This window comes from Anabas testudineus, chromosome 17, assembly GCF_900324465.2.
Source record: "Anabas testudineus chromosome 17, fAnaTes1.2, whole genome shotgun sequence".
Lineage (NCBI taxonomy): Eukaryota > Metazoa > Chordata > Actinopteri > Anabantiformes > Anabantidae > Anabas > Anabas testudineus.
The window spans coordinates 2,681,414-2,708,785 of NC_046626.1; the positions used below are offsets into that span (position 1 = coordinate 2,681,414).

At 37.5% G+C, this 27,372-nt stretch overlaps 2 protein-coding genes across 4 annotated transcripts in view; one reads left to right on the forward strand and one right to left on the reverse strand.

The window, feature by feature from the left end:
* Positions 1-15,977, forward strand: part of LOC113171858 (choline transporter-like protein 5-A) — a 50,881-nt gene extending 34,904 nt beyond the window's left edge. Inside the window, exons 12-25 of the mRNA XM_026374600.1 lie at positions 3,156-3,239; positions 3,376-3,488; positions 3,700-3,831; positions 4,887-4,986; positions 5,118-5,210; positions 7,738-7,825; positions 9,246-9,514; positions 9,668-9,762; positions 9,882-9,985; positions 10,071-10,144; positions 10,393-10,463; positions 13,366-13,454; positions 14,310-14,394; positions 15,109-15,977. Coding sequence (XP_026230385.1) covers positions 3,156-3,239; positions 3,376-3,488; positions 3,700-3,831; positions 4,887-4,986; positions 5,118-5,210; positions 7,738-7,825; positions 9,246-9,514; positions 9,668-9,762; positions 9,882-9,985; positions 10,071-10,144; positions 10,393-10,463; positions 13,366-13,454; positions 14,310-14,394; positions 15,109-15,206 — 1,495 coding nt within the window. The 3' untranslated portion in view covers positions 15,207-15,977. The remainder of the gene's footprint in view (positions 1-3,155; positions 3,240-3,375; positions 3,489-3,699; positions 3,832-4,886; positions 4,987-5,117; positions 5,211-7,737; positions 7,826-9,245; positions 9,515-9,667; positions 9,763-9,881; positions 9,986-10,070; positions 10,145-10,392; positions 10,464-13,365; positions 13,455-14,309; positions 14,395-15,108) is intronic.
* Positions 15,978-22,935: 6,958 nt separating this feature from the next.
* buc2l (bucky ball 2-like) lies at positions 22,936-27,336 on the reverse strand. Of its 3 annotated transcripts, none has more exons than XM_026374080.1 (6): positions 27,299-27,336; positions 26,809-27,077; positions 24,151-25,587; positions 23,976-24,065; positions 23,450-23,509; positions 22,936-23,016 (listed from the first exon to the last, which is right to left on the reverse strand). In XM_026374080.1, the coding sequence occupies exons 1-6, from the start codon at positions 27,316-27,318 to the stop codon at positions 23,000-23,002; spliced, it is 1,893 nt and encodes a 630-aa protein (XP_026229865.1). In that variant the 5' UTR covers positions 27,319-27,336; the 3' UTR covers positions 22,936-22,999. The 3 variants fall into 3 exon arrangements, with proteins under 3 accessions (XP_026229865.1, XP_026229866.1, XP_026229867.1); XM_026374081.1 differs by lacking the exon at positions 22,936-23,016 and adding an exon at positions 23,023-23,335; XM_026374082.1 differs by lacking the exon at positions 22,936-23,016 and having other exon boundaries at positions 23,449-23,568.
* Positions 27,337-27,372: the final 36 nt, after the last annotated feature.

The following is a 27,372-nucleotide window of genomic DNA, read 5'->3' on the forward strand; positions in this document are numbered from 1 at the left end:
TATGTGAACCATGTACAGTGTGTGTGTGTTTTTGCATCACGGTAGGTGGTGCCAGAGCAAAAAATCTAAAAAAATGTTTCGAACAATCCCCCCATGGAGATTTTCCAGTAAAAACAATGCTTCATTCAGCTTGCATATTTTCCTTCCAGAGACTTTAGGATCTTCAGGACAATTAAAAATAAAATTTTGGTAATTTGAACAATGGGTGGTTGAAAAAACAAGTTTGTGTTGCTGTCTATGGAAGTTATTCAGTGACATTCTGGAATGTGTAGATCACCAAGTGGCAATAACCACAAAATATCATGTGACTAGTTGAACATCACAAACTGATGACATAATGTAAGTAGATGACTTACCAGTGATACGTTTCTTTGCAGGCAGAAACCCATCTTATACTTTTAGGGAGTAAATTGGTTTGCAGACCCAAGTAGCATGGAAGTATTTATCATTTTGAACAGGTATAGGTGTTGGTTAATCCAATTTCAAACATTTTTCTTTGTGTAAGAAAGGATCTGTAGATTGTCTTATATTGTATAAGTTGTAAAATTGTGTTGTTTGTCATAGGGAAGATGTTAATTTTCTAAGGTTTCTATCTATCAGCTGGAGTTGGGAGAGAAAGTGTGTGTGTGTATGTATATATATATATATATATATATATATATATATATATATATATATATATATATATATATATATATATATATATATATATATATATATATATATATATAGAGAGAGAGAGAGAGAGAGAGAGAGAGAGAGAGAGATAGAGAGAGAGAGAGAGAGAGTAACAAAAGTAATATTAAAAAATGTGCTAAACATTAACTCATGAAAATCAGACATTGCATATGAGTTGTGGCTCTGCAAAAACAAAACTAATAAAACAGACAAAAATTATGGTACTATTAACTTAATATATTGTTGCACAACCTGTTAAAGCAATCACTGCAATCAACGGTTTTTGTAACTGTCAATAAGCCTTCTGCATCTGTCAACAGGTTTTTTGGCCCACTCCTCATGAGCAAACTGTTCCAGTTGTCTCAGGTTTGATGGGTGTCTTCTCCAGATGGCATGTTTCAGCTCCTTCCACAGATGTTCAATGTAATGTTGATAGAGAAGGCCACGTCAGAATAGTCAGTAATGATTTGTTCTTAACCGTTCTTGGGTGTTTTTAGCTGTGTTTTGGGTCATAATCCTGTCGGAGCACTATGATCTGTGACAAAGACCATCTTTCTGACACTGGGCAGCACGTACCTTGACTTCTCTATGGAAGTTATTCTGTTTTTTTTAGTTACCATTTGTATTTTCTGTCTTTTCCATTTGTCATCAATTTTCCTCTTATGGCCACTTTTTACCTTTTAAATAGGCAGACTGACTGATTACAAGTTCGAAGACACCTGTAAAGATAATTACAGGACCTTAGTTTAACATGTCTCTGTGGTCAAATTATGTAACATCTTTTCTAGGGGTACCATCAATCATCTGTTGAACCACAACTTAAAAGCTATGTCTGATTTTCAGTCAATTTTTTTTTTTTTCATATTAATTTGGATTTTCAGTTTTGGTTGATAGGAAAATTTCTGAAATGAACAGTAGTTATTTTCTAGGGAGCATGCACTCAGCACAGGAACTAACAGGGACACACTCAAAGTATCTAACACATACCGTTCTTTTTATGGATTTCAGATGGGAGTGAGCTGTTTGTAGGAAAAAGATTTCCAACTGGCAGCTATGGCAATATTTTTGCAATTTGTTTCTTTTAGATGAATTCCATGCTGGAAAATTCTGTCTAACTCCCTAAGATAAGAAGGATAAAAAGGCATGCTCACAAGAGTCACTACAGGTTATGCAGTTTCATGAGAAAAAAAATGTAAAAGGATAACTGTAATATTTTTCTAAGATTTCCATCCTCTTTACTTTTACATACAATGGAAACCATAGTAATGTACATTAGTAATGAAAGACTTACATAACAATGTAAATTTTAAATAAAATAAAAGTAAATAACAGAAACTGTGTATAAAACTCATAACAGTAATTTAGATCTCCCAAGGACAAAGGCAGAGTCACAAGAGTCACTTAAAGTTATGCAATCTCATGAAAAACAATGATAACTTTTTGTAATAATTTTCATTGGTATTGAAGAGACTTTTCTCCCCCAACTCCATACTTTTCCATTAGGGTATTAAATGATAGGTTGATCAGTTATTCTCAAGTAGGTGGTAAAGGTGGATGAGTCCTTTGTGCTGCCAAGTTGGGAAGTTAATATGGGTATTGCGTAGATAAAAGTTAGGATTGGGGTCTATTTACATGGAATTAGTGTTCATTTGGTGATCTTGTGAGCTTTCCACCAAACTGTCAGTCGAAGAGATAGTGATATTCTTAAAAAAGGTATTGCTTTTAATTGATTGTGGCATGAACGCAAGATCTAACTAAAACTGTTTTTCAGTAATTTTACTCTAAGTCTATCCATAAGTTGTTATATTTATCAGTTTGAATTCAAAGTATTATATTTGCGGTGCTAGAAGTTGTGTTAAAAATTGCGTGCTTTAAATATTTTCCTTTGTAGTGTTGACAGAGAAATTAGGTGTCTTAGTTTTTCAGTAGAAGTAAGATGTAGCAATTTAAACCAGTTGTCTATTGGGATTTAGGGTGAAGCACTGAGAACAGGTAGTTTATCTTAGCAAGCAATTCAGCTTTTTCCAGCATCAGTATCTTAAAGAGAGATTATAAGAGAAATATAAATGCCCAAGTGTTTAATGTTGCCAATGTGAATTGGAGGGGGGGATTCCTGTGCTGTAAAATCCTAGTCTTGGTCTTGGTAGTGGTTGAGTATTTATTCCAATTGTTTGTGTATTTTGAGAATATCAATACTACTACTACTGCTACTGCTACTGCTACTACTACTAATAATAATAATTATTATTATTCTTAATAGTAATACTTGGTAATTGGTAACAAAAGAAATCTAAAGCGTTAATCTGGTGTGTTTGGCAGTGAGGGGATGGGAGTATTCCACATCTTTCTAAGTATGTTTTTATAACATACTTTATTGAGCCCCTTAGAATATAACATTAATCACACTGTGTTGTCTATCTGTTCCTTTTCCAATTTTGTCTTTGAACATTAACTTAATTTCTGTCACATCTGTGCAGGACTATAACAGGACTAGTGGACACCAAGGATCTGGGCATGAAGATAGTGGAAGATTATGCCAAGTCATGGGCATGGATTCTCATGTAACTATACAAACACACATATAGAAAACAGTAATTGTGTAAAACCACAACACTATCACTGTCTTATCTCAGTGATACAAATATAGTCTTCACTTAATCTTTTGGTGTTTTGGTTCTTTTTATAACACTGTGACAGAGGTCTGCTGATATCCCTGGTTGTAAGTATGATCTTCATCCTTCTGCTGAGGTTTGCAGCTGGGTTGCTGCTGTGGACTAACATTGCCATTGTCATACTGCTGTTGGCATATGGTGCGTACTGAGGGTTTTAGATATTACTAAATACATATATACAATATATCACTCTTTCCGTCTTGTGTACAAAAGACATCAACAACAACTTTCTAAATCAATATCAACTAAGTTGTTTCATGAAGTGATAGAAATAATGGGAGATTTAGTGAAAACCTGCTAATTGCATTTTTCTGAATCCCTCACTGAATGCATATGTGTATGTGTGCAGGTACGTGGTACTGCTCCAATGAGCTGTCCCAGGTCAGACACAGACCAGGCTCTGATGTTGCCATTGTAGAGATTGGTCTACAGACAGACCTACAGGTCTATCTACAACTCACACAGACGTGGATCATATTATGTAAGTCTCTGTTGTCTCATTTAAAAAAAAAAAAAAAATAGAATAGAAATACTTACATTTGGATATTTTTAATGTTGCAGTAATTGATTGCCTTTGACCTAAACCGGGGTCTGAGGCTCCACCTAAGAACTGGTAATTTTTGGTAGTGTCTGTTTAAATACATTTTCAGACTTGTTTCTCAGTATATTATACATGTTTTGTTCAGCATGCCAATATACACGCACATTTTTGGGATTTCAGGGATTTCATACTTGCTTGCATAAATATCCAACCCCGTCTGTATTTAGTAGATACAACTTTGGCAACAGTTACATTGAGCCTGTGTTGATAGATCTCAATCAGCTTTCGACATTCAGACACTGCAGTTTTATTCCACTATTCTTTCCAAAACTTGCCAGGATCTTTCAGGTTGCATGGGGGTCACATTTTCAATTAAGTTGAGGTTTGGACTCCAAATTCCAAATTAACATTGCTGTGTTCAGTTGTTGCTTGAATGCTTGGGGCCATTGTCTTGCTAGAAAACAAATCTCACTTCTTTTCAAGCCTGTATCAGGTTTTCTCTGTATTTTGCGGCATTCATTCTATCCTATATATTCACAAGCCTGGGCCTGCTGCAGAGAAGCATCCCAGCAGGAAGATGCTGCCACCATCATTCATGACTTATTTTTGCACGGTCAAGCATTTTTGAGGACGTCCTGGCATAAAATTTCATTGTTGTATCTATCCTAACTATGTTTTTCAATAACATTTTCAAGCTGCTTTGAAAGTCTTATTTATGTAGCTTTTGCACAGGACACTGATTTGCCAGTTATTGAACTTTCCAGATACAGTTATACTAAAATTACTGAAACATATTCACGGCACTCAGATGATCTCTATTTAAGCTAACTAAGGTTGTAAATACTGTACTTACGTATTCCTTTATTTTGTGTTTTATATTGGTAATGAATTTAGAAGACTGTCAGTTTTTAATTTTAAATAAAAGTATTTTTTAAAAAGAATAAAGCCATTTTAACCTGAAAAACAAAACAAAGTAACCTGCTTGTGTTTGTCAGTGATGTCTTTAGTAGTGACAGAAGGTTCCGTCTTGTTGATGTTGATCTTCTTAAGAAGAAGAGTCCAAGTGGCTGTCGCCCTGCTGAGAGAGGCTAGCAAGTATGAACTTTAAAGACAGCAAAAAAACCCAAAAAACTGTAAATTATATATGCGTAAATTAACAGATTTTTTTTAACAAATATACTGTATTTTGATGTTGTTTTCCTGACCTGATTTACCTGCTGTTACAGAGCCATCGGTCACATCATGTCCACATTATTCTTCCCAGTTATCACTTTCCTCTTGTTGACTCTTTGCATTTCCTACTGGGCAGTTACTACTGTGTATCCTTCAGTGTTTACAAGTAACAACAAGAATGGAATGATAAACATTTTACACTGAGGTTGCTTTCACACCTTAGTGCGTTTGCTTTGGTCCGAATCAGTGGATGAGTTTGTAAACTTGGAGCATTTTCCTCTTGGTTTCGGTTTCTTTTCTTTTTAGTGAACTAAAATGAGTCACATCCAATCACGCAAGAACGTTCTCACCACTTATTGTTGGATTGTGTCTGCCGCAGGAACAGAAAAAGTAAATACAGGAAGAAAGTGATTTCACAATGAATGTTAACGCGGATTGGTTATCCCGCTGATTATTGTTTATTACATTACATCTCCTGCAGAACTGGTGTCTGTGAGGCATTCACCTCCTCACATCTCCACGTTTGTCATCGATTAATCAGACAGCATGTTTTTGGTGGACAAACTAAAGTAATGAAAATCTACACAATACCCAAAGCCCTCAAATCACGCAATTCATAGCATTTGGTCCTATTTTGGTTCGGCACGCTTTCTTACCAGGAGGGGCGCACCAGAGTTCGCTAGATGATGCAGCTCAAGACCACCTCATTTTGGGGTCTCGGTGCGGTTGTTTTGGTGTTCACACCAGACAAAACGAACCGCACCAAGAGGGAAAACAAACTAAAGTCTGTAGGTGTGAAAGCATCCTGAGTCTTTGTAATTCAGAGTTGAGAGATTTATTTCATGAAGTCATCTCTATAGACTGCCACTGCCCCTTGCTGATTTTTTTATTTTGTATTTTGCATATTTGTTATACTTAAATGATTCATCATTAACAACATATTAATATTATATAAAAATAACCAAAATAAATAAAATGTATTATTATTATTATTATTATTGTTATTATTATTATTATTATTATTATTATTATTATTATTATTATTATTATTATTATTATTATTATTATTATTATTATTATTATTATTATTATTAATATAATTATTAAATCATAAACACAGACCTTACCTGAGACATGGGAGGCATGCAGTTGTTAAGAGGTTGTTCTGGGTTCTTTTATGACCTCCTGGATGGTCATTGTGCTCTTGAAGTAATTTTCGCAGGCTGGACACTCCTGGGAAAGGTGAATCAAGATTTCTTGATTAATTGAATGAAATCCTAATATTGTAATTACTTGGGGTCTCTTTGTGTAATAATAAAATTTATTGGATGATCAGAATCATATAAGTATGATCAATACGCACAAAAATCAGAAAGGGGGCAAATACTTTTCACAGTACTGCATATAGAATAAATATGCATGCAACTGTATGAGTCAGTTGCATTTGGACAACAGAACAAAAAGACTTTTGGCTATGTTCATCAATTTATTTTGAAACATGCTAAACAACTGGAAGATCGATCTGTATAAAGGGCAGAATGGATAAAGTGTTTGGTTGATAATATTGGATGGCACATGTAGAGTTACAGCCATTTTCACTTATACACACTTCATTATTTGTGGCTAAATATATTTGGACAATAAATCAAATTTTGTTGCAAATGCTTTGCAATAGCTACCTGAAGTCCAAAACATAGATACTAGAACACTAGATGCTTGGTTTCCTTCCTGGTGATGCTCTGACAGGCTTTTATTGCTGTTGTCTGCAGTTGCTGTTTGAGTTGCTTTTCTGTTTTGCAGGTGACTGACTTGGTCATTGCAGAACTTTTAACTTGTTTGGACTTAAAAATGTTGTAGGTTGCTCCAGTGCTCTTCTATGTGTTTAAAACCATCTTAGAGGAGACCCATGATAGAGTTGGTGGTTAATGGAGAAATTAGGAAGTTTCAGATTAGTTCAAGATATGAATATTATATGCCAAATTTGAAGGAATGTATTGTAGGAACTTCAGTCACTTAGACCGTGTGACTATGTTCCTGTGGTAAAAAGTAGTGTCTGGCCAGTGTTTAACCACCCATCGTAGGGTTAGACAGTGTAAACAATCCCCATTAGGAAATCCAATCTGAATAAAAACATTCAATTCAGGAGCAGAAGTTATCTCAAGGCACTTTACAGTGCAAGGTTTAAGACCTTAAAGAGAATAATTATACAAAAAATGATATAGAAAATGCAACAATCCCATTTGAGCAAGCTTTAGGCAACAGTGGAGAGGAAAAACTCCCTTTAGAGGAAGAAACCTCCAGCAGAACCAGGCAAGAATCTGCCAAATAGTTACCTGAATATTTCTGCTGGAATTGATTTTGTTTTGAATTCAGTAAATTATCCTTCAGTATAATGATGCTTATTTACTGGCAGCTTTGTGTCTTTAGATTTGTTTACTAATAAAAGAACAATCCTCACAGACATGAGAGGCCGGCTGTCCAAATATTTTTTAATTCATAAAGTTAGGGGCAGTAAATGAATGTGGTTGTAATTCCTACACAGTTCTTCTTCTCTAATATTTTTGACCAAATAATTAAAAGAAAGTTATAACTTTAGCACATCTTGATTTTTTTATACAATGAACTTTCTACCCAGCTTGTCAGATGTGTCTTTAACTGGCATTGTAATACCAGTTACCTAGCATCCTCTGGTGAAGCCATCTACAAAGTGACGTCTCCGGATATGAACTGTCCCTATGCTAACAGTACTTGTAACCCTAAGGTACAGTATACAGTATTATCCTAAATTGAATATTGATATTAATATATTTAATATTAATATATTAATTGAAGTCATTACAAAGTCATTCATGATGGTTTATTTTACATTTACTTTTAGACTTTTGGCAGACACTTTTATTGAAAGCGATTAGGAAGTGAGGTACTAGACAAGCAAAACATATAGGTCAAGGAGAAATTCTAATCTAATTTCTTTAGATTTAAGTGCATAGAAAGATGGTGGAAGAGTTCTGTTTTCGCTGAGCATGCACAGTTTGTTAGCGTGTTCCACTATTGTGGGACAACTGAACTGAAGAACTTTGCTTGGGATCTTTTTCTGTGTGGTGAAAAGACCACCAGACAGGTTGTTTGGAGCATCTGGAGGTGTTTGATAGCACATGCTGGTAGCCCTGTCAGCAGGGCGTTGCAGAAGAAAAGACATGACCAGTGCCTGCACAATAATTTCATATTCACAAAGGTAGGGTCTGGTCATTTTCATGTTAAAAAAGGCAAATTTACATACTCTTGATACAGACAAGATGTGGCCTGTAAAGCTCAGTTGGTCATCAATGATAATTACAATTAGGTTTGTTCAATTAAACTTTATTTGTATAGCAATATAGCAGTTACAGATGACCACAGGTCATCTCAAGGCACTTTACAGTTTTTAAAGTTTGAGACCTTACAAAATATTACTGTATACAGAATTATATAGAAAACCCATCAATCACACTTGAGCAAGCACTAGGCGACAGTGAAGAGGAAAATCTCCAGCAGAACCAAGCTCAGGGTGGTCAGTCATCTGCCTCAACTGGTTGGGGTGAGTGAAAAGAGGAGAGAGAAAAGAACAGCATGCAACAAAAAACAACAAGAAGCAGGAAAAACACTGATAAGTTGATAGGGCCAGTAACTTCACTCTGGAAATATACAGCTTCAATGCTGCGGATACACACATGGACAAAATTGTTGGTACCCCTCTGTTAATGAAAAAAAACCCCACAATGGTCATGGAAATAACTTGAAACTGACAAAAATAATAATAAATCAAAATTTACTCAAATTTAACCAATGAAAATCATAGGACAAATCAGAGGACATACGGTACCTTCGTTTAACGTGTCTTTATGGTCGAACAGTTTTTAATCTTTTTTAGGGTTACCATCATTTTTTATCCAGGCCTGTTTCATTAGTTTGTTTTTTAAAATGATTCTGTTGAGCCACAATTCAAAAGCAAAAATTTGGTTAAATTCCAGTAAATTTTGATTTATTATTGCTTTTGTCAGTTTCAAGTTATTTCCATGATCATGACATTACCAGAGGGGTACCAACAATTTTGTCCATGTTTGTAAATGTGCACAAACTACCTAAATACTGTATATAGTAAATTGCTCTACTCATCTGTTTCTCCCTCATGTCTCTGTCAGACCTTCAACAGAACAAATATGTCCAGATCAGTATTGTGTCTGGGTTCTCAGTGTCTTTTTGCCTTCTATGGGGGGGAGACATCCTTCCACCGCTACCTCTTCCTGTTGCAGCTGTCCAACCTACTGATCTTCCTCTGGCTTGTCAACTTCAGCATGGCCCTGGAGCAGTGCACCTTGGCTGGTACATTTGCTAGCTACTACTGGGCTAAGAGGAAGCCTCAAGATATTCCACCATGTCCACTGTTTAAATCATTTAGTAGGGCTATCAGGTCAGCAGACACATTGAAATGAAGCCTGTTTCATCTTTTTGTCAAATTATATGCAAATGTCTAAAATCTTAATCTAATGTAAAAAAATGTAATCCAAAGTTGGTGGTAGATAGTGTGGTGCAAGAATAAACTGAGCTGTTTCTTCAACTCCAGATATCATACAGGGTCTTTGGCTTTTGGAGCTGTCATTCTTTCAGTTGTCCAACTTCTCCAAATTATACTAGAATATCTGGAGCAGAAACTACAAGGTTTACACACACACACACACTGCATACACACACACACATGTATATATGCTGTATCAATTTCCTATTTTTTAACACATTTGCTATCACTATCACTGTACTGGTCTTGTATATCCATGTAGGTGTTGACAACAGCCTTTCCAGGTTCATTATGTGCTGTTTCAAATGTTGTTTCTGGTGTTTGGAGAGATTTATACGTTACATGAACCGCAATGCTTACATCATGGTAAGCTGCACTTTGATCATTAGTATGAATACCAGCTCTCCATTGTTCACTTTTATATTTATAGCTGCATTTTGTCTCCCACAAGGTGGCAATCTATGGTAAGAACTTCTGTACCTCAGCCAAGGAAGCCTTCTTCCTGCTGATGAGAAATGTTGTCAGGTAAGGAGGTGCTTTTTGGATTAGTTAGTTCAGTCCGCTATTGTAATTCTTTTGAAACTTTTGAAAGAGAGGTCTCTAATACGTTTTATCCTGTAGCATATATCTTTTGCATTGTGAATATAAAAAAAATAAAAACCCATTTAGAGCAAGTTAGCATTTTCTGTCACTGTGACTATTAACAGCAGCTTTGGTACTTTGCACATGATATCGGGCAATCTCTGTTTCCTATTCTCGCTCTGTCTCTACAGGGTTGCAGTTCTAGACAGGGTCACAGACTGTCTGTTGTTTTTGGGTAAAGTTCTGATAGCAGGAGGAGTTGGTGAGTAGTGATGCAAGTTTTAACAGTGCTCTCAGACCTATAGGTCTCTAGTTCATTTTCCCTCTTGGTGCAGTTTTTTCTGTCTTGTCTGGTGCTGCAGGATTGCGAACAAACGTGAAGTCGTACTGAGGTGCAGTGCCTCACAGACATCTGGTTGGACAATAAAATAATAACCTGGGGAATGACCAACCCAAATGTACAGTAGATATTGATACTACACAAAGTGTAAAAACTGCACATAATGTAATAAAAAAAAGTATTAAAAGCTAGCAATGTAATAATCGGCAGTCCTTTCTCTGTCCCCAGCCCTCAAACTTTTTGAATATTGAATTGTGTGTTTTGTATAGTTTATTTTGTATTACTCGGGCCTAGTGCCAGCTTTGGAATATTTATTGTACATTTTTTTTTACCATTTTTTAAATGATTTGATCATTGTATTGTCTGTTTTCAATGTTGTAAATACATTGCACATAAATACATGCACATAGTATTGAGAAAGTAGGCAGTAGCTGCTTTTTTCTTTGTACCAACAGTGTTTTAAAAAGTAGTTCAGCTCTTTCTGTAGCTGCAGATTAGACCTGTACAATGTCAAGGAGGAACTTTGGACCATCCAGCTTGTGTCATGACCAATTTATGCAGAAAAACTGGAAATTCAATTAATTTACCTTTTCTTGGAATTGTAAAAGTAGACAATTAACTAGTTCCTTTTCCACCCCAACCTACACATCATGGCCTGCATGATCTATGTTTAAAGTGTCCATATTGTACAAAATTCACTATTTACAGAAGAGTACATTAACCATGCAGTTTTTAATTTGTCTTAAACTTGAACAGCTTATTAATCTGTCTTCTAGTTCCTTTGATATTCACATATATGGACTAAATTATAATGTTGAGAGAAAATACAAAGAAAATGATGCAAAATAAATAAATAACCCATTTATTTGATGGCCACTCATCAAGTCATTCATTAACATAGATTTAGACAAGTGGGAGTAAAAACTTGCACATAATGTAACAAATACAAAATTCAGTATTCACCATTTTTATTACATTAGTAGCAGATTATCTCATTCCAATTTTATTAAATTTTTTATTATATTATGTGCAGTTATTACATTATGTACAGTTATAACATTATCAGTTTCTACATCAACATACACTGTGTAACAGAATCTTCTTCAAGCAGAGCAGAGAGTTTGTGATGTATGCTGGTAAGCTTGGATTTTATGTGAAAAGAAACCAAACCAAAGAGGAAATATTGCAAGTTTACAAACTCATTAAGTTGGCATAGTTCACACATTTTAACTGTATAGAAACCAAAAATAGATTTAGATAGAGATACACACACTCACCAGCCACTTTATTATTAAATAATATAAATATTAAATTTTTTAATCAGCCAATCACATGGCAGCAACTCAATGTATTTAGGCATGTAGACATGGTCAAGATAACAGACTGCCTGGTCTGAGTATTTCAGAAACTGCTGATCCACTGGGATTTTCTTGCACAACCATCTCTAGGGTTTACAGAGAATGGTCAGGAAAAGAAAAAATATCCAGTGAGCGGCAGTTCTGTGGGCGCAAATGCCTTGTTGATGCCAGAGGGCAGAGGAGAATGGCCAGACTGGTTTGAGCTCATAGAAAGGCAACTGTAACTCAAATAACCGCTCGTTACAACCGAGGTATGCAGAAGAGCATCTCTGAACGCACAACATGTCGAACCTTGAGGCGGATGGGCTACAGCAGCAGAAGACCATACCGTGTGCCACTCCTGTCAGCTAAGAACAGGAAACTGAGGCTGCAATTTGCACAGGCTCACCAAAATTGGACAATAGAGGATTGGAAAAACGTTGCCTGGTCTGATGAGTCTTGATTTCTTCTGCGAAATTTGGATGAGAATCATCATCAGAATTTGGCATCAACAACATGAAAGCATGGATCCATCCTGCCTTGTATCAACGGTTCAGGCTGGTGGTAGTGGTGTAATGGTGTGGGGGATATTTTCTTGGCACACTTTGGCCCATTAGTACCAACTGAGCATCGTGTCAACGCCACAGCCTTCCTGGGTATTGTTGCTGACCATGTCCATCCCTTTATGACCACAGTGTCCCTATCTTCTGATGGCTACTTCCAGCAAGATAACGCACCATGTCATAAAGCGCGAATCATCTCAGACTGGTTTCTTGAACTTGACAATGAGTTCACTGTACTCAAATAGTACAGTCACCAAATCTCAATCCAATAGAGCACCTTTGGGATGTGGTGACATGGAAGATTCGCATCATGGATGTGCAGCCGACAAAAATGTAGCAACTGCGTGATGCTATCATGTCAATATAGACCAAAATCTCTGAGGAATGTTTCCAGTACCTTGTTGAATCTATGCCACAAAGGATTAAGGCAGTTCTGAAGGCAAAAGGGGGTCCAACCCGGTACTAGTAGGGTGTACCTAATAAAGTGAGTGTTTATATACATGTATATGATAATGCTGTGAAAGAGAGACAGTCACAGTGCTTCTCTTTACAGCACAAACTGTGTGAATTAAAGAAATACACAGTGAAAAGTGACCCATTTAGATGTCTACATGGCACTCTGTGTTGGTTTCAGTCTTAGTTGCATTTCACTCTAGAGCGTCGACCTGTCTGCATCCTTTGTCCTCTCTTGTAAAAAGCACAGTAGAAACCAAGTTACATGTTTACATGGCAATCTAATCAGAGTTGACAAGGAGAAATCTACTTGGGGAAATCAGGTTTTTCTAATCCCCTATCCTGGTTATGGTAACCAGGTTTTCCGTTTACTTGACAATAGCTTACTCGAGAAATCCAATTGTAACCTGGTTACTGAAGTGCATAGAAACACACTGACTATCTTTAATGCAGACTGTGTGTGTGTTTCAGGTGTGTTTGCATTCTTCCTCTTTACCAAGAAGATCCCTGTTATCCAGGAGGAAGTGCCTAGCCTCAACTACTATTGGGTCCCCCTTACGGTCAGACATAATATGAACACACACACAGACACACACACACACACACACACACACACACACACACACACACACACACACACACACACACACACACACACACGCACACACACTCACAGATTCTAATGAAGACAGTGTGTAAAACTCACAATTAGATACAAGTTGATCCAAAAGGCTTTCCGATGGAACTTGGCATGCAGATGAAGCTGACAAATGCTGACCTATATATATATATTGCAACAGTATTGCCAAAACAAAGCAAATCTAATGATGGCTTAAGAATTTTAGCACAGTACTGTATAATGAAGTCTAGAGGCACATTAATTATATACTGGCAAGTAATTCAAAAATTGTGAGAAATACAAAAACATACTTTACAGGACACAGTAGATCTGCTTTTTATAGCAAAATTTCTGAAACAAACTTTTCAGGACCACCGATGAGATTACTAAGGCAGTTGTTTTCTTGCGCAAGGGAGCATGCACTGAAAACTCAAAGAATCTAACACATACAGTTCTTTTTATAGATTTTTATTCTTTTTATAGATTATAGACGGGAGGGAGAGGTGAATAGATAATAATTGTCTGTGAGACATTACAGTTGATTCTTGTCTCGAGGTGAATTCCAAGTCAGAACATCCTAGATGACTCCCTAAGATAAAAGTATGATGCACTACCTAACAAGGGCAAAGGCAAGTTTCACAAGGGTCATTAAGTTATAACAAATGGCAGTTTAATGAGAGAAACAAATGTAAAAGGATAACTCTTTGTACAATTTTTCTAACAGCTTTCAATTCAGCAACACCTTACTCCTACTCCTGAAACACCAAGGTTTCTAATGTGAGTGTTTTTCCCTCAGACGGTGGTAATAGGTTCCTACCTGATTGCTCATGGATTCTTTAGCATCTATGCCATGTGTGTTGACACCCTCTTCCTCTGCTTCTGTAAGTACAGCACTATCATCGCTGTTTTTAGTAAAGAACTGGTGTTTTATAAGAGCAGTAGTGGATTGATTTCAAATGGGTTCAGTTGGTAAAATGAATGAGTGCTACAATCAGTGCCACTTACTCTTTTTAATGACAAATTGACTAAGTAATTCAGTGATTTTTGTCTTCACAAACATAATTATACTTAAAGTGTGTGATTCATATGTCCCTGGAACACTAACACTATCTCCATGTTCTGGGTAGCACAGCTTATCTTGAAAATAGTATTGAAATGTGCATTGAAATGGCTTTTGTCAGGATATTGGTTTAGATAAACTCTCAACATCCAACAGCATGTATTAATATGCCTAGAAATGTCTTTTTTAAACTGTATGTATATCATAATGCTGTAGTGCTTTGAGTGATTCCTGTACGGAATCTGTTGAATACCACAATGTTAATCTCTTTTCGCATATTTTACAGCACTAACAAACCTGTTTTTTGTTTTTGTCTCTACTTCATTTGAAACAACCCTGCAATCCTGCTATTGTTCTTCCCATCCATGTCTTCATTTGACCTTCCTACTCAAACTCCACCCTTTACCTCCATGTGTATGTCATTCATTCATCCACCCATATGTAATTTATTAATCTCTCCATTTGCTATAATAATTCTTTACCTACCTTTTCTCCCATGCTTGCATTTGATTCATCTATTTATTGGTCCAACTAGGTGATGACATGGAGAGGAATGATGGTAGTTCACAAAAACCTTTCCTGATGTCTTCAGAGTTGCATAGAATTTTGGGAAAATCCTGTCATTTGAAGTAATATTCTTTCCTTTACTGGATTAGCAGCCAGTCTCCTCAGCTCAGACTTTATCAATCTGTGATAAACAGTTCTGGACAGAGAACTACTGCATATTGGTAATCTCATCTGACCAATATGTCATTACAACTAATGTATGTTGAGGCATAGCAGGGACTCAGCTTCCATTCTATCCCTAGTCTTTTTAAAATGTTTCTTTCTTTTTTTTTTTCACTATATCCTGTCTGTTTTGTTTTTTAAGTGGAGTATGTGTTTTTATTAAGGCATAATGAGGGTGTAGTTTACTTCTCTTGATTGGTGATCTGTATTTATTGTAATATGGTCCAGTTGGCATATATAATACCAGCATCAGGATCGGACAGAGAGGGGACAACGAAAGATGAGAGAATGAGAGATAGAGGGAAGTAAAAAGAGAAAGAGACAAGCACCTAGCTAAAAAGAGTACAACCAGCAACCACAACAACACACAACAAAAAAATAAAATGAAATAAATAAATACAAAAATTATTATTATAATAATACATTGCTTAAAAAGAAAGAAATTAATAAATAAATAGTAATAATTCAATACACAATTATCATGGCATGACATAAACAACCAATAATAACATTAGAAATTATATTTATATTAACTGTCGTAACAACAGCAATGATAATAGAAATAATAGTAAGCACAGTGCAAACATACAACATATACGTCAACGTCCCCGATATCAGTTATGCGCATGACACTCTATTTACAGTGCATCCAGAACGTACTGACAGCACTTAACTTTTTCCACATTTTACAGCCTTATTTTAAACAAATTAAATTCATTATTTTCCTCAAGATTCTACAAAACAATACCCCATAATGGCAATTTGAAAGTTTTTTTAAAATCTTTGCAAATTTATTAAAAATAAAAAACCAAATAAATCACATGTACAGTACATGTACATGCACTTACAGTAGTAAGTATTCACAGCCTTTTTTTCAATACTTTGTTGAAGCACCTTTAGCACCAATTTTACACCTATTTTTAGGCAGTTGGCCTAAGAAGAAGGCAATTATTCTTGTTCAATCAAGTTCAAGTCTGGGCTTTGGCTGGGCCACTCAAGGACATTCATAGAGTTGTCCTGTGGCCACTCCTTTGTTATCTTGGCTGTGTGCTTAGGGTCACCTCAGTCTGAGGTCTGGAGTGGTATTCATCGAGGATGTCTCTGTACATTGCTGCATTCATCGTTCCCTTGATCCTGATGATTCGCCTTGGTGGTTCCAAATGTTTTCTCCCTCCTCTGTCAGGTGACCTGATGATTGCATATTGTCTGCACCTGTGTGCAGCATTTATCTTTGGACTGCTTATCTCATACAAACCCTGCCTGACCTGAAACCTGTCTCTGCCTGACTCCCCCCTAACCGAACCTGCTTTCTGTTCTGACCTACCTCTGCCTAAACCACCAGCACCGTGAGTGTCATTCTACCTGAGCTGTGATCTTCCGTATTCTGCCTTCCCAGGATGGGACCCACACTCTTTATCACCTGGATCTGTCTCTGCCTGAACCTCCGGTACCGTGAGTGTATTCTCCGTACCCAACTTGTTCCCTTCCTCTCTGTATCGGACCTGCTCCTGCTTCCAGTCCCTCCTTTACCCTACTCTGTCTCAGTGTTTGGATCTCACTGTGTATGACCTCGGACCGTCTCCTCTACTCTGCTCTTGGATCTGCCCTACCTATCACCTATTGGAACAGCCTTTTCTGTGTATGACCCCCGACTGTCCTATCACTCTGAGTTTTGGATCGTGGATATCGGATTGTTTGTGCTTCTATATTGACTTTGCTCCTTCTTGTAACCAGCCTTAATAGGTTACAAAATTAGGCAATAGTAATTCTGGAGAGGTCAAGGACAGCCTTGTAATAGACTTTTGCACTGTGCCACAGGATATTCTGTTTCTCCCAGCTCCATGTGCTCTCCAATCTGCACTGGCCATCTTGGATAGTGACATCATCCACCTCTCACCTCTTCTCCACTTCCGGATCATCATCTCACCATCTCCTCACTTCCCGGTTCACCTTGCTGCTCTCACTCAGACCTCATTTGAAGTCATCCCGCCTCAACTTTGACGTCACTGGACCTCCTCACATTAATATTATATTCTCTTTTTGTAATAAACCCTTTTACCTCATCCTGTCTTTCTAGTCATCTGTGGTTATGGAGTCCGATCCTAACCCCATGACAGTAGGATGGGCTGCACCAGCACTCCATAGCTCTCAACTCCCCCTGAAGGAGGGTAGACCCCATTCTTACCCTGGCTCTTTTACATTGCAATATATATATATCGTGATATTAATTGTCCTATTCATTGATTTTAGTATTGGTTTACCTCTATGGTTAGGGGCTGAAAAAGATATAGTAATCCATATTCATTTTAAGAGATTCAATCCTCGAGCTAAAACCGAGGGATGGAATTACATTCCATCTTGTTATATCTTACTTAATTGTTTTGCATATAGGTATGTAATTACAGTCAAATAATTGTGTAAGATTTTCTTGTATGTTAATATCCAGGTAATTTAGGGATTTCATTTGCCTTGTTATCTCCTTCTAATCTCTTTTTTTTTTTTTTTTTTTGGGGGGGGGGGGGGGGGGGGGTTATAATTGTATGATAATACCATGGTTTTACATCCAGACAACTGCCCATATTTAAAGACTTCATCAATTTAGGTAGGGTGGACATAGGTTTCCCCAAATAGACTAAAATATCATCTAACACGCTCTTTTGCTTTCTTGCAATTTGCTTGATATAATTTTGGGATATGTTGGGCCAAAGGTTCCGTACAACACAAAAAGTAGTGGAAACCATGTACAACCCCGCCTCAAACCTCTTAGGATTAAACTGTTTGCGTTAATCATCAAATTCTTTGTATATAACAATTCAATTCAATTCAATTCAATTTTATTTGTAGAGCGCTTTTTACAATTGACATTGTCACAAAGCAGCTTTACACAACCAAAGAACAGTACATGAACAGTGTATGTGTATGAGTCATAATAATGTGATTGTCCCTGATGAGCAAGCCGAGGGCGACAGTGGCAAGGAAAAAACTCCCTGAGAAGGCAACAGGAAGAAACCTTGAGAGGAACCAGACTCAACAGGGAACCCATCCTCATATGGGTGATTACATGCTGTGTAGGCAGCAGTCCAGTATAACAGTTAAAGTCTTTTAAGTTAATATGGAGTCCAGTTAGTTATTGCAGGCAGACTAGTTCCATTATATAACATGTGTATATACAGATGTTCCTAATCTTAATTATTCATGTCTGGTTATTCTGTATCAGTATGGGTAAGAATTCTTCTAATCATTTGGACATGATGGAGGTAAACAGTCTGTAGTCTGTTAAGGACAGATATTGGGCTACATGATCGACACTACAGCCTATCTTTCGGTATAGCTAAGATTATTGCCTCTTCCTAGCTTGGTGGAGTCTGTGCTTTTTTATAGCCCAGTTCAGTGTGGGAAGTCTAATATGGATTAACTCCTTTTTAAATTCTTTGAACGTTGTATATCCTTAGGTTTTTCCTGCAGGAGCTCCCTTCCATGTCCAGTAGTTTTGTCTCTTGTTGATGTATCACTTTTACCGTTTCCTCTATGTTCTGAATGTGGTCTTCTACTTTCTTGATTCAACCTTCTGCCCCTGGTATCTTTAGGTTGACATTGCTGAGTTCAGTTTTATTCTCGTTGTGTTGTTGATTCATGTCTTTTCGGAAGTTCCTTATCTCCTCCAGCACTCTTGCCTCACTCAACTTGGAGCTAGCTTTAGCTTCAGCCTGTATGTTTGCTGTAGCAGCATTTTCAATGATTTCTTCAGTGGCCAGTTAGTTTTTACTTTACCATCCTTCTTTACTATCTTTGCCTCTTTTGTGACTTAGGTGTAATTATTCGGCTTCACGAAGGAGCTGTTAACCTAGGCTATCATTTTGGATAGTGATATCACCAGAACCCTGAAACAAACGTCTTTCACATTATCATTATGGGGTTTTTTGGTAACTTGGTGAATGAGAAGCAGTGTAAAGCGCTTTGAGTACCAACTAGGTAGAAAAGCGCTATATAAGTGCAGACCATTTACCATCTAGTTTCAACCTAACTGGTACTAGTAGTACTATTGAAGAATATAATTACCATCCTAAATATTATAAGGCATATAAGTCTATAAGTCATTAGAGAATAAAGAAACATGCTAAGTTAAACTATTAGCTTATCAGAAAACATGCTATGCTATGGCCTGTAAATTCTCTTTCGGGATGTTCATTCAAGTTCAGAACATCCGTTTCATGTCTAATACTGCCCACTGAGCATTTGACCAGTAAGATGTTACTGGTCACGGGGTGCACTTAGAGCCCAAACGGATTTTAAGGTGGACACTGAGTAAGCAAACTGTCTTCTGAACAGGTTAAGGTTAAACTAACTTTAATTTGTCAAAGCTACCAGTAGAGACAGTTCAGGTTCTGGCATTCATACTCTGTGGTCCATGTGCAGACTGTTTATGTGGGCAGGGAGTATTTGAGACACACAGCTGATGAAAGATCCAAACTAGTGCTAGTTAGTGACACAAAACTAAATATGTAACACAGACTGTGTTAAAAGTATTTAACTGCATTTTAACTGTATTAATACTGCTGCATTATTAGATTATTATTACTTTTTGTAATATTTGACCAAATTTTACCAGAGCAGGAAAATTACAGGCTAAAGGAATCTTCTTTTTTTTCAGAAAATCAGGGTTAATTAGTCAGTTTTTTGTGTTTTCTGCTCATTGTAATGATGATGGATTCATTTTTGTATTTGTGTTTTGTGTTTTTGTATGACTGTCTCAAACATAACACAGTGTTTTTGCTTTTGTTAAAAACTAATAAAATTCCCATTCCGGATTAAAAGCCCAGTTCTCTGTGTCAACCTTCCACCCTTTTCTTTCACTTGTTTTTTCACTGCCCACTTTATACATTTCTCTCCCTGTCACTGCCACTGTTTTCAATTGGAATGCGGGTTTTCTGCGCCCCTGAGTAGCAGTGTAGAAACAGTCAGATGAGTGTCTGCCAAAACTGAATAAAAACTAAATAATATGTCGGTTCCAGTCCTGGCTCTGAACAGGATAGAGTCTGGGTCCGGACCCAGACTGTGAGCCGCCTATTAGTGACCGGTGGTATAGTGTATAGAATATACTGTATATACACATATGTCGATAGGACCAAAGCAACATTTATGCACATGGCTGTGGTGGAGTTGGTAGAGCAGTCATCCATGAACTGTAGAGTCAGAAAATGTTGGTATAGTGTCAAATGCAGCCTTAAGGTCTAACAAAGACGAATACAAAGACAGTGATACAAGAGACACGAGAACATTATTAGTGACCTTTTCCAGCCTGGTTTCTGTACAATGATATACTCTAAATCTTGGCTGGATGGTGGTGAAAAAAAACTGGGGTTTCTCTCATTTCTCTCTATTAATGGTGAATAATATGTAGTTTTAGCTTTGCAGAGGGCTTTTTTTTATATATTATCAAACTGTCTTTCCAGGTTAGACAAGATTCATCTAAATTAGTGGAACGCCACCTCCTTTCTAACTTAAGTGTTGTCTGTTTTAAGCTACGGATTTGTGAATTGTACCATAGAGCTAGCTTCCTCTGAGTTAGCACCTTCTTTTTCAGGGATATAACAGTATTTAGTATTGTTTAAAGTGAGGCTACATTATTATGAACAAGATAATCAACTTTTACTGGAGTTAAGGTGATTGCCCTTCTCTGTATTGGTACATTGCTGTGAAATAAAAGATGGAATGAGTTCCTAAAATTTGTCAACAGCATTTTCAGAAAAGAATTTTTTTCTTAGATGAAGTTCAGTACAATAAGTACAGTACAGTAAAATCATTTTTTTTTCACAAATTGTCAGATAAAAGAGGGTGTTGGGGAAGAAACCATATGTCAAAACAAGATCAGTGGTGTGATTAAAACTGGGAGTGGGTTTATTTACATTTTGAATAAAATTAATGGGAGTCTAGCAGTGAGTTCAATGCAGTATTCTATTCTATTCTATGTTAAAGTCACCCACTATAATGACTTTATTTGTGTTTTATCACATAGAAAGTCTGAGAATTTATTCATCAATCATTTTTGCAAATTTGCACACACATGCCACCATCAGAAGTCACTAAAATTACTAAAAAAATCACTTCACTAACACCAGGAAGCTTTTCTCAACTTTTGAGTCACTTCTCTACCCCCCTCCACCTGTCACTGCCTATGACTTTGACATCTTCTTTACCAATAAGGTGATAGCTATCAGCTCCCAGTCCTCTTCCCCCCCAAACAGACACATACTACAAACTTCATCCAACAGTATACAGTATCTCTCACCTTGTTTTCTACTCTGAGAATGATGCATCCACCCTCCTATACTTAAACCATCCTACAGCCTGTTCTCTTGATCCCATCCCCTCCACTATCCTTCAAACAACTGCATCTACACTGAATTCAGCCATTACACAAATCATTAACACACCTTTCACAACAGGTACCTTTCCCACCTTACTTAAGCAGGCCCAGATCACCTGACTTCCTAAGAAACCAAATCTTGAGCCCTCCCTTTTAGAGAATTGCAGACCTGTCTCTTTTCTTCCATGCCTGGCGAAGACCCTTGAATGAGCATTCTACAATCAACTCACTGACTTCCTTTCTAATACTGACTTCCTTGATGTCAACCAGTCCAGCTTCAAGAGTGGTCAGTCCACAGAAGGTAGGTAAGGTAGGCTCAATGTTCTGTCTCAATTCTACTTGATATGGAGCCTTTGACACAGTCAACCATCACCACTACGCATCTCTACATGCCTCGCCAACATTGCTGCCTGGGCAAGGCAAAAGTTCCCGTCTTCTCTGCCAGCCCTTCAAGAACAATACAACACAACAACATCAGCATCTACATAGGGTCTACAGTGATTGTCCTCAACAAGTCTGCCAGGAAACTGGGGGATTATGATCAACTGAACATTACTGACCACATCTGTTTCAAGGGCATGCAGATTTGTCTTTAACATCAGGAAGATCAGACCCTACCTACCCTACCATTGGGACTATACAACACAACTCATTGTGCGGGCTCTGGTCATATCTATGGTTGACTACCGCAATGTATTGATAATACATCGTCTGGACAGCTGCAGTAGATGACAGTGCTACTGTGGGGTGTCTGTGTCTTGTCGACACAGACACCCCACAGTACACAGATACAAATATACAGCCAGGAATTGAACGAGTACCATTTGGCGTTTAAAGGCAACTGCTCTATCATCTGAGCAAACTGACAGGACACATTACACAACTTTTCTGATCACTGCACTGGCTTCCTGTAGCTGCCTGCATCAGGTTCAAAGCCCTGACCCTTGCCTAAAAAGTGGTCAACTCAACAGCACTGGCTTACCTGAACCAGACCAGCCTGGTCTACAAGCCATCTTTCTCACTGCACTCTACACTTACTGTGATTAACTTATTGTGCTCCCCTCACCTTAAAACATCCCAGGCAAACCCTTTTAGCCCCGTGGTTCAGTGATGGTGGATGATAAGGTGCATTTGTATTGTTTTGTTTGTACTTGTAAACCATAAAACCAAACCACTAGAATATGAACTAAAATTAACCAAATTAAGCATAAGGCCACATTAAACCGTCACATGGCGGCCATTCATTAAAAATGAACACAAGGTCACTTTACTTAACACATTTATTGAAAAATAATTCATTTATTAGATATTTTAAAATGCAGTGTGGTCATCAGTGGTTCTTTCCCCCTAGAAGCAAAAACTGCATTAAGGCAAAAAAAAATATATATATATACAAGTCAACTTAAAATTGAAGAATAGTATGCAGTTGTTTTGTAAGGCCCAACATTGTACACTGCCTTGTGATTTGGCACAATATAATAAACTGAATTAAAAAACAATTTCTTTCAGTTACATCACTAACATGATGCAGGTTCGTAAGTAACCAGAAATGTTTCAACCTTTGTAGACTATTGCAACCTGGTAGCATTTTCCTAAATGATAACCTCTGCATGAAAGACTTCTCATCAATTCTCCTCATCATTGAGCATCAGTTAATGCTGTATCACTAGAGAATAAAAAAAAATAAAAAAAAAACACCATTTGGTGACAAAGATGCCTCAACAGAATAAATAAAATACATTTCAGTCAGGTGAAAGGGGGATGAAGCTTAGATTCTCACATTTTTTCCCAGGTTTGCCAGAGTGTCTGCTGTGAGGTTCCTGCTGGCTGCTTGGCTTTTCTGTAGACAAAGATTCTATTAGAAATAAAATCCCTTTTCTTTCCACACATAGTTTAAACCTGTAAGGAGAGAACAACAACAAAATAACCTAAGATTCTACAAATTTACAGAGTCAAAATCTATTGTTTGAGATTATAAAATTTTTCAAATTGTATACAGATTCTCTGCTGTGGTTTACAGCATGTTTGCATTTTCACTTCTTTGGGAAGCTATCAAGTTATCAGGTTCCATTACACAATTTAATTTTAAGCATAATGGTCCCAAAGCAGAGTGTTTACAACCAACCAAGTTTAAAATCTTAAGCCTCGTTCTTTTTCTGAACCAATTAACACATTCAAAACATTGTTTACCATTTAAGTGTCATGGTTTGACCTCTTATTGAATTAACTTCTACCGTCAAAAACAAGTTGAAATTTGATCAGAATATGTACTATATCCATGCAACATTACATCTGTTACTCCTAACCTCTGTTCCTCCCTTGACTGGTTCCCTGGTTTTTCTGCATGTGTCCAGTCATGTAAAATCCTTCAGTGCTGCCATTATTTGTCTTCATGTCTACAAGAAACAAAAAGCGTTCTGCTACATGGGGCACAGCCGAGCTATTTCAACCATTTCATTTTTGAATTAAGGTGCACAATACCTGAAAATCTAAAAGGATGCCTTCTTTTTGGTCCCATGCTGCTCTTCATCTCTTCACATAAACACTTCTCCTGTAGCTTATTACACTGGACACCACAGTCAACCAAATGTCCCTTTGATGGAGACACTTCAGCCAGCTTCAGGTCAGCCTTCAGGACACACAGTTGCTGACATGTTCCATCAACAGTCTCCACACCCACATCATGTTGGAGAATCAAAAGACCTGTGGGTATAATTTTCTCCACACCTGGAGAGTTTAAGAGAGCCACTTTCTCAGGAGAGCAGGAGCTTTTTGTCCCTACAGAGTCACACAATGAAAACCTGCAAGTCTCACTGCTTTCTTTACCAACATCAATAATTACGTCTTCATTTTGAGTTGACAGTTCACAATGTTCAACCTCTTCTACTGCAGGGTCAAACATGCCATTCTGCGTCAGCCATTCTTTAGTGGGTATAAAGAGGGGTAGAGACTCCACTGACCAAACGGACTCATTTAGTTTTTTCCTCATCAGGCCGCTGTTTGAAGACATTTGATTGGGAATGGTCTTGTTAGTGTCTTCTCTTCTCAACTGAGGTAAAGGTAGTTTTAGTATCTTATAAACACATTCACTGTCCTTGGAACCCAATAAACCCTCTGCAACATTGATGCTTTGGTTGACAGACTTTTCATGCTCAGTTTGAGTTTCTGAAGGCAGTAGGTCATTCTGAGGCTGCATCTTGTCATCCATTTTTAGCACAGTTGCCTGTGGTGTGGCAGTTGCCCAACTCATCTGAATGTCAGCAATTGAGGTACGCCTCTCTATTACATCATCTTGTTGAAAAGAACTGCATATGGGGACTATGCTATCTGAAGAACTTACTGACCACACATTGCAATTGCCATATCCGCAAGGAGGAACATTTTCCTGAATAACGTCTTTAATGTTCTTCTGTTTTTCTAGAGTTGCTCTGATAGATGCCTGAACACTCTGTGTTCCTGTAGGATGTAGGATGTTAAAGCCATGTTTGACTGTGACATTTGTGTTAGCATTGTTAACATGGAAGTCTCTCACATTACTGCCAGCTAAGGTGCAGGTCTCAAAGTTATCGACCTCGGCAGAGTCTCGGTTTTGAGAACTAGAGCTTGAAGATGGAGAAACTGAGGCAGTTCCATGTCCAGAATCTGAGGGGACAAGAGGGTTTCTGTCACCATAATTACATACATTAGCACCTCTCTGTGTGGGTTCTGTTTGAACCTCAGAGTTCACAGTTTCTGTTGCAACACAGTAAGGTGGTCGAATTCTCCTTATCTGGTTAGGGTTCTGGTAGGGTGCAGTGGGAGGATGAACATGGGGGTGGAGCAGACGCCTGTAGTCCACTGGTTGGATGTGAGGGTAGGGCATAATGTAGGCTGGAGCCTCCATGAAAGGAGGGAACGGGGGCATGATGATACCATAACCTAAAACAAAAGGGGAAAGGGAAGGGAAAAAAAAAAAAAAAAAAAAAATTACCATAAACGTTACCATAACTGCCAATAACATTCACATATGGTATGTTGGGTCAGCCAGGTCAAGTAATTGACACTATTTCAACAGGTAGGAGAACTGCATTCAAGAGGCAGGGCCTTTGTTAACTTTGTGCATTTTACAACTGTTCAAGCTTAAAACAAATACCAAAAACAATTTCACAGTATTGTGTATCACAGTTAACTGTGCAGCAAAAATTTGCTTTAGTAATTTATGTAGTAGTAGAAATAAATGTAAACCATTACACAATCTGATTTCACATAAACACATGTACTACTAAGAATATTGCATGGATAATATTGAGTGTCATTTCGGTGCAGAGGAGAGAGACTGCACAAGTATGTGACACTCACCAATGCACATGTGCTAAAGTGCAGATACGATAAAATTGTAGTACCAACGTAAAAGTAATAATTTCCCATAAAGTTAATACTTCATTGTTCTAAATTTGGGGGAAACTAGGTGATGTTGGCACTTTAATGAGCCATACCATCTGCCTCAGTAACAAAAGCAGTATTTATTTCACGTCAACTATGTTTTACAAACAACTGACAGAATAGAGGCAAATGTTCACCTCAAGCTTTGGGCCTCTATGTGTGCCAGGAACACCCAACTTGACAAGAGCACATATGTAACATCAGAATACAGAATGTAAATGGTCTACAATTCTATAGTGCTTTTCTACCCAACACACACTGAATAAGCTTCTTAAGTAGTGAAACAACAAAACACAGTCCAGTTGCCCTGACTCTACTTCCACAGAACCCATACTATTCGCAATTTTGTTGTACTGTTGTACCAAGTGTGACTGTATAATGACAATAAAGCTTTATCTTATTAAAGTTTTCTTTGCCATGTACACTTAATAGACCCTCATTAAAGCCAAAGAGAAAACATGTCAGTTTAGAAAAGTTGATATATTGTGTGTTGCTGGAATTTTGACATTTTTATTGCTGTACAAGTTTTAAAATATAATGGAGTGAACTGCCTTACTACATTTCAGTTCAAAGCCTCATGACGCACATCTTACGGTACATACATTGACAAACAAAAAAGTTACTGGATATGCAGCCTGAATTAAATCTATATTCAACAATATTCCCTGTATATAATATATAAAAACAGTGGGGAAAAAATAAAGCACTAAGACTCACCCGTGCCTGGGAAGCCCTCAAGGGGGTTATAAAATAAGGGCATGGGTAGTGGCCACTGGTAGTGGAGGAAAGGTGATGGTGGTGGTGGTGGTGGAGGAGGAGTTGGTGTATGAACATAGACTATAGGCCGGGCAGCGATGTGGCGTGGATGGGATGATTGTCCTGGATGTATACAGGTGTTGTGCAGCCCTGCATCCTGCTGCCCAGAATTTACTATGCCAGTGTTAGTGCAAGAGTGTAGGTTCCCTCCTGGATGATTCATATTCAGCCTGCATGAAGGCAAATAAAAGAAGACAGTTGTGTGAAAAATGTTAAACATACTGCTACTGAAGTGACATTTAGGATCTACACTGTTTAATACCACAAGGTGAGCTTGCATTTGTTGCACACATTTGTTAAAAAGGTTGGCACAACAGGATAATCTTAGTAGAAAAAGCTGTCTTGTACATTGTTGTTTTTTTATGATGAAAAGAAAGTGGAGCAACTTTACCTTATTGATCTTGTGGACATGAAAAACACAGAGCAACTGAAAAAGTGATTCAAAATGACTAACAAATTCACCTG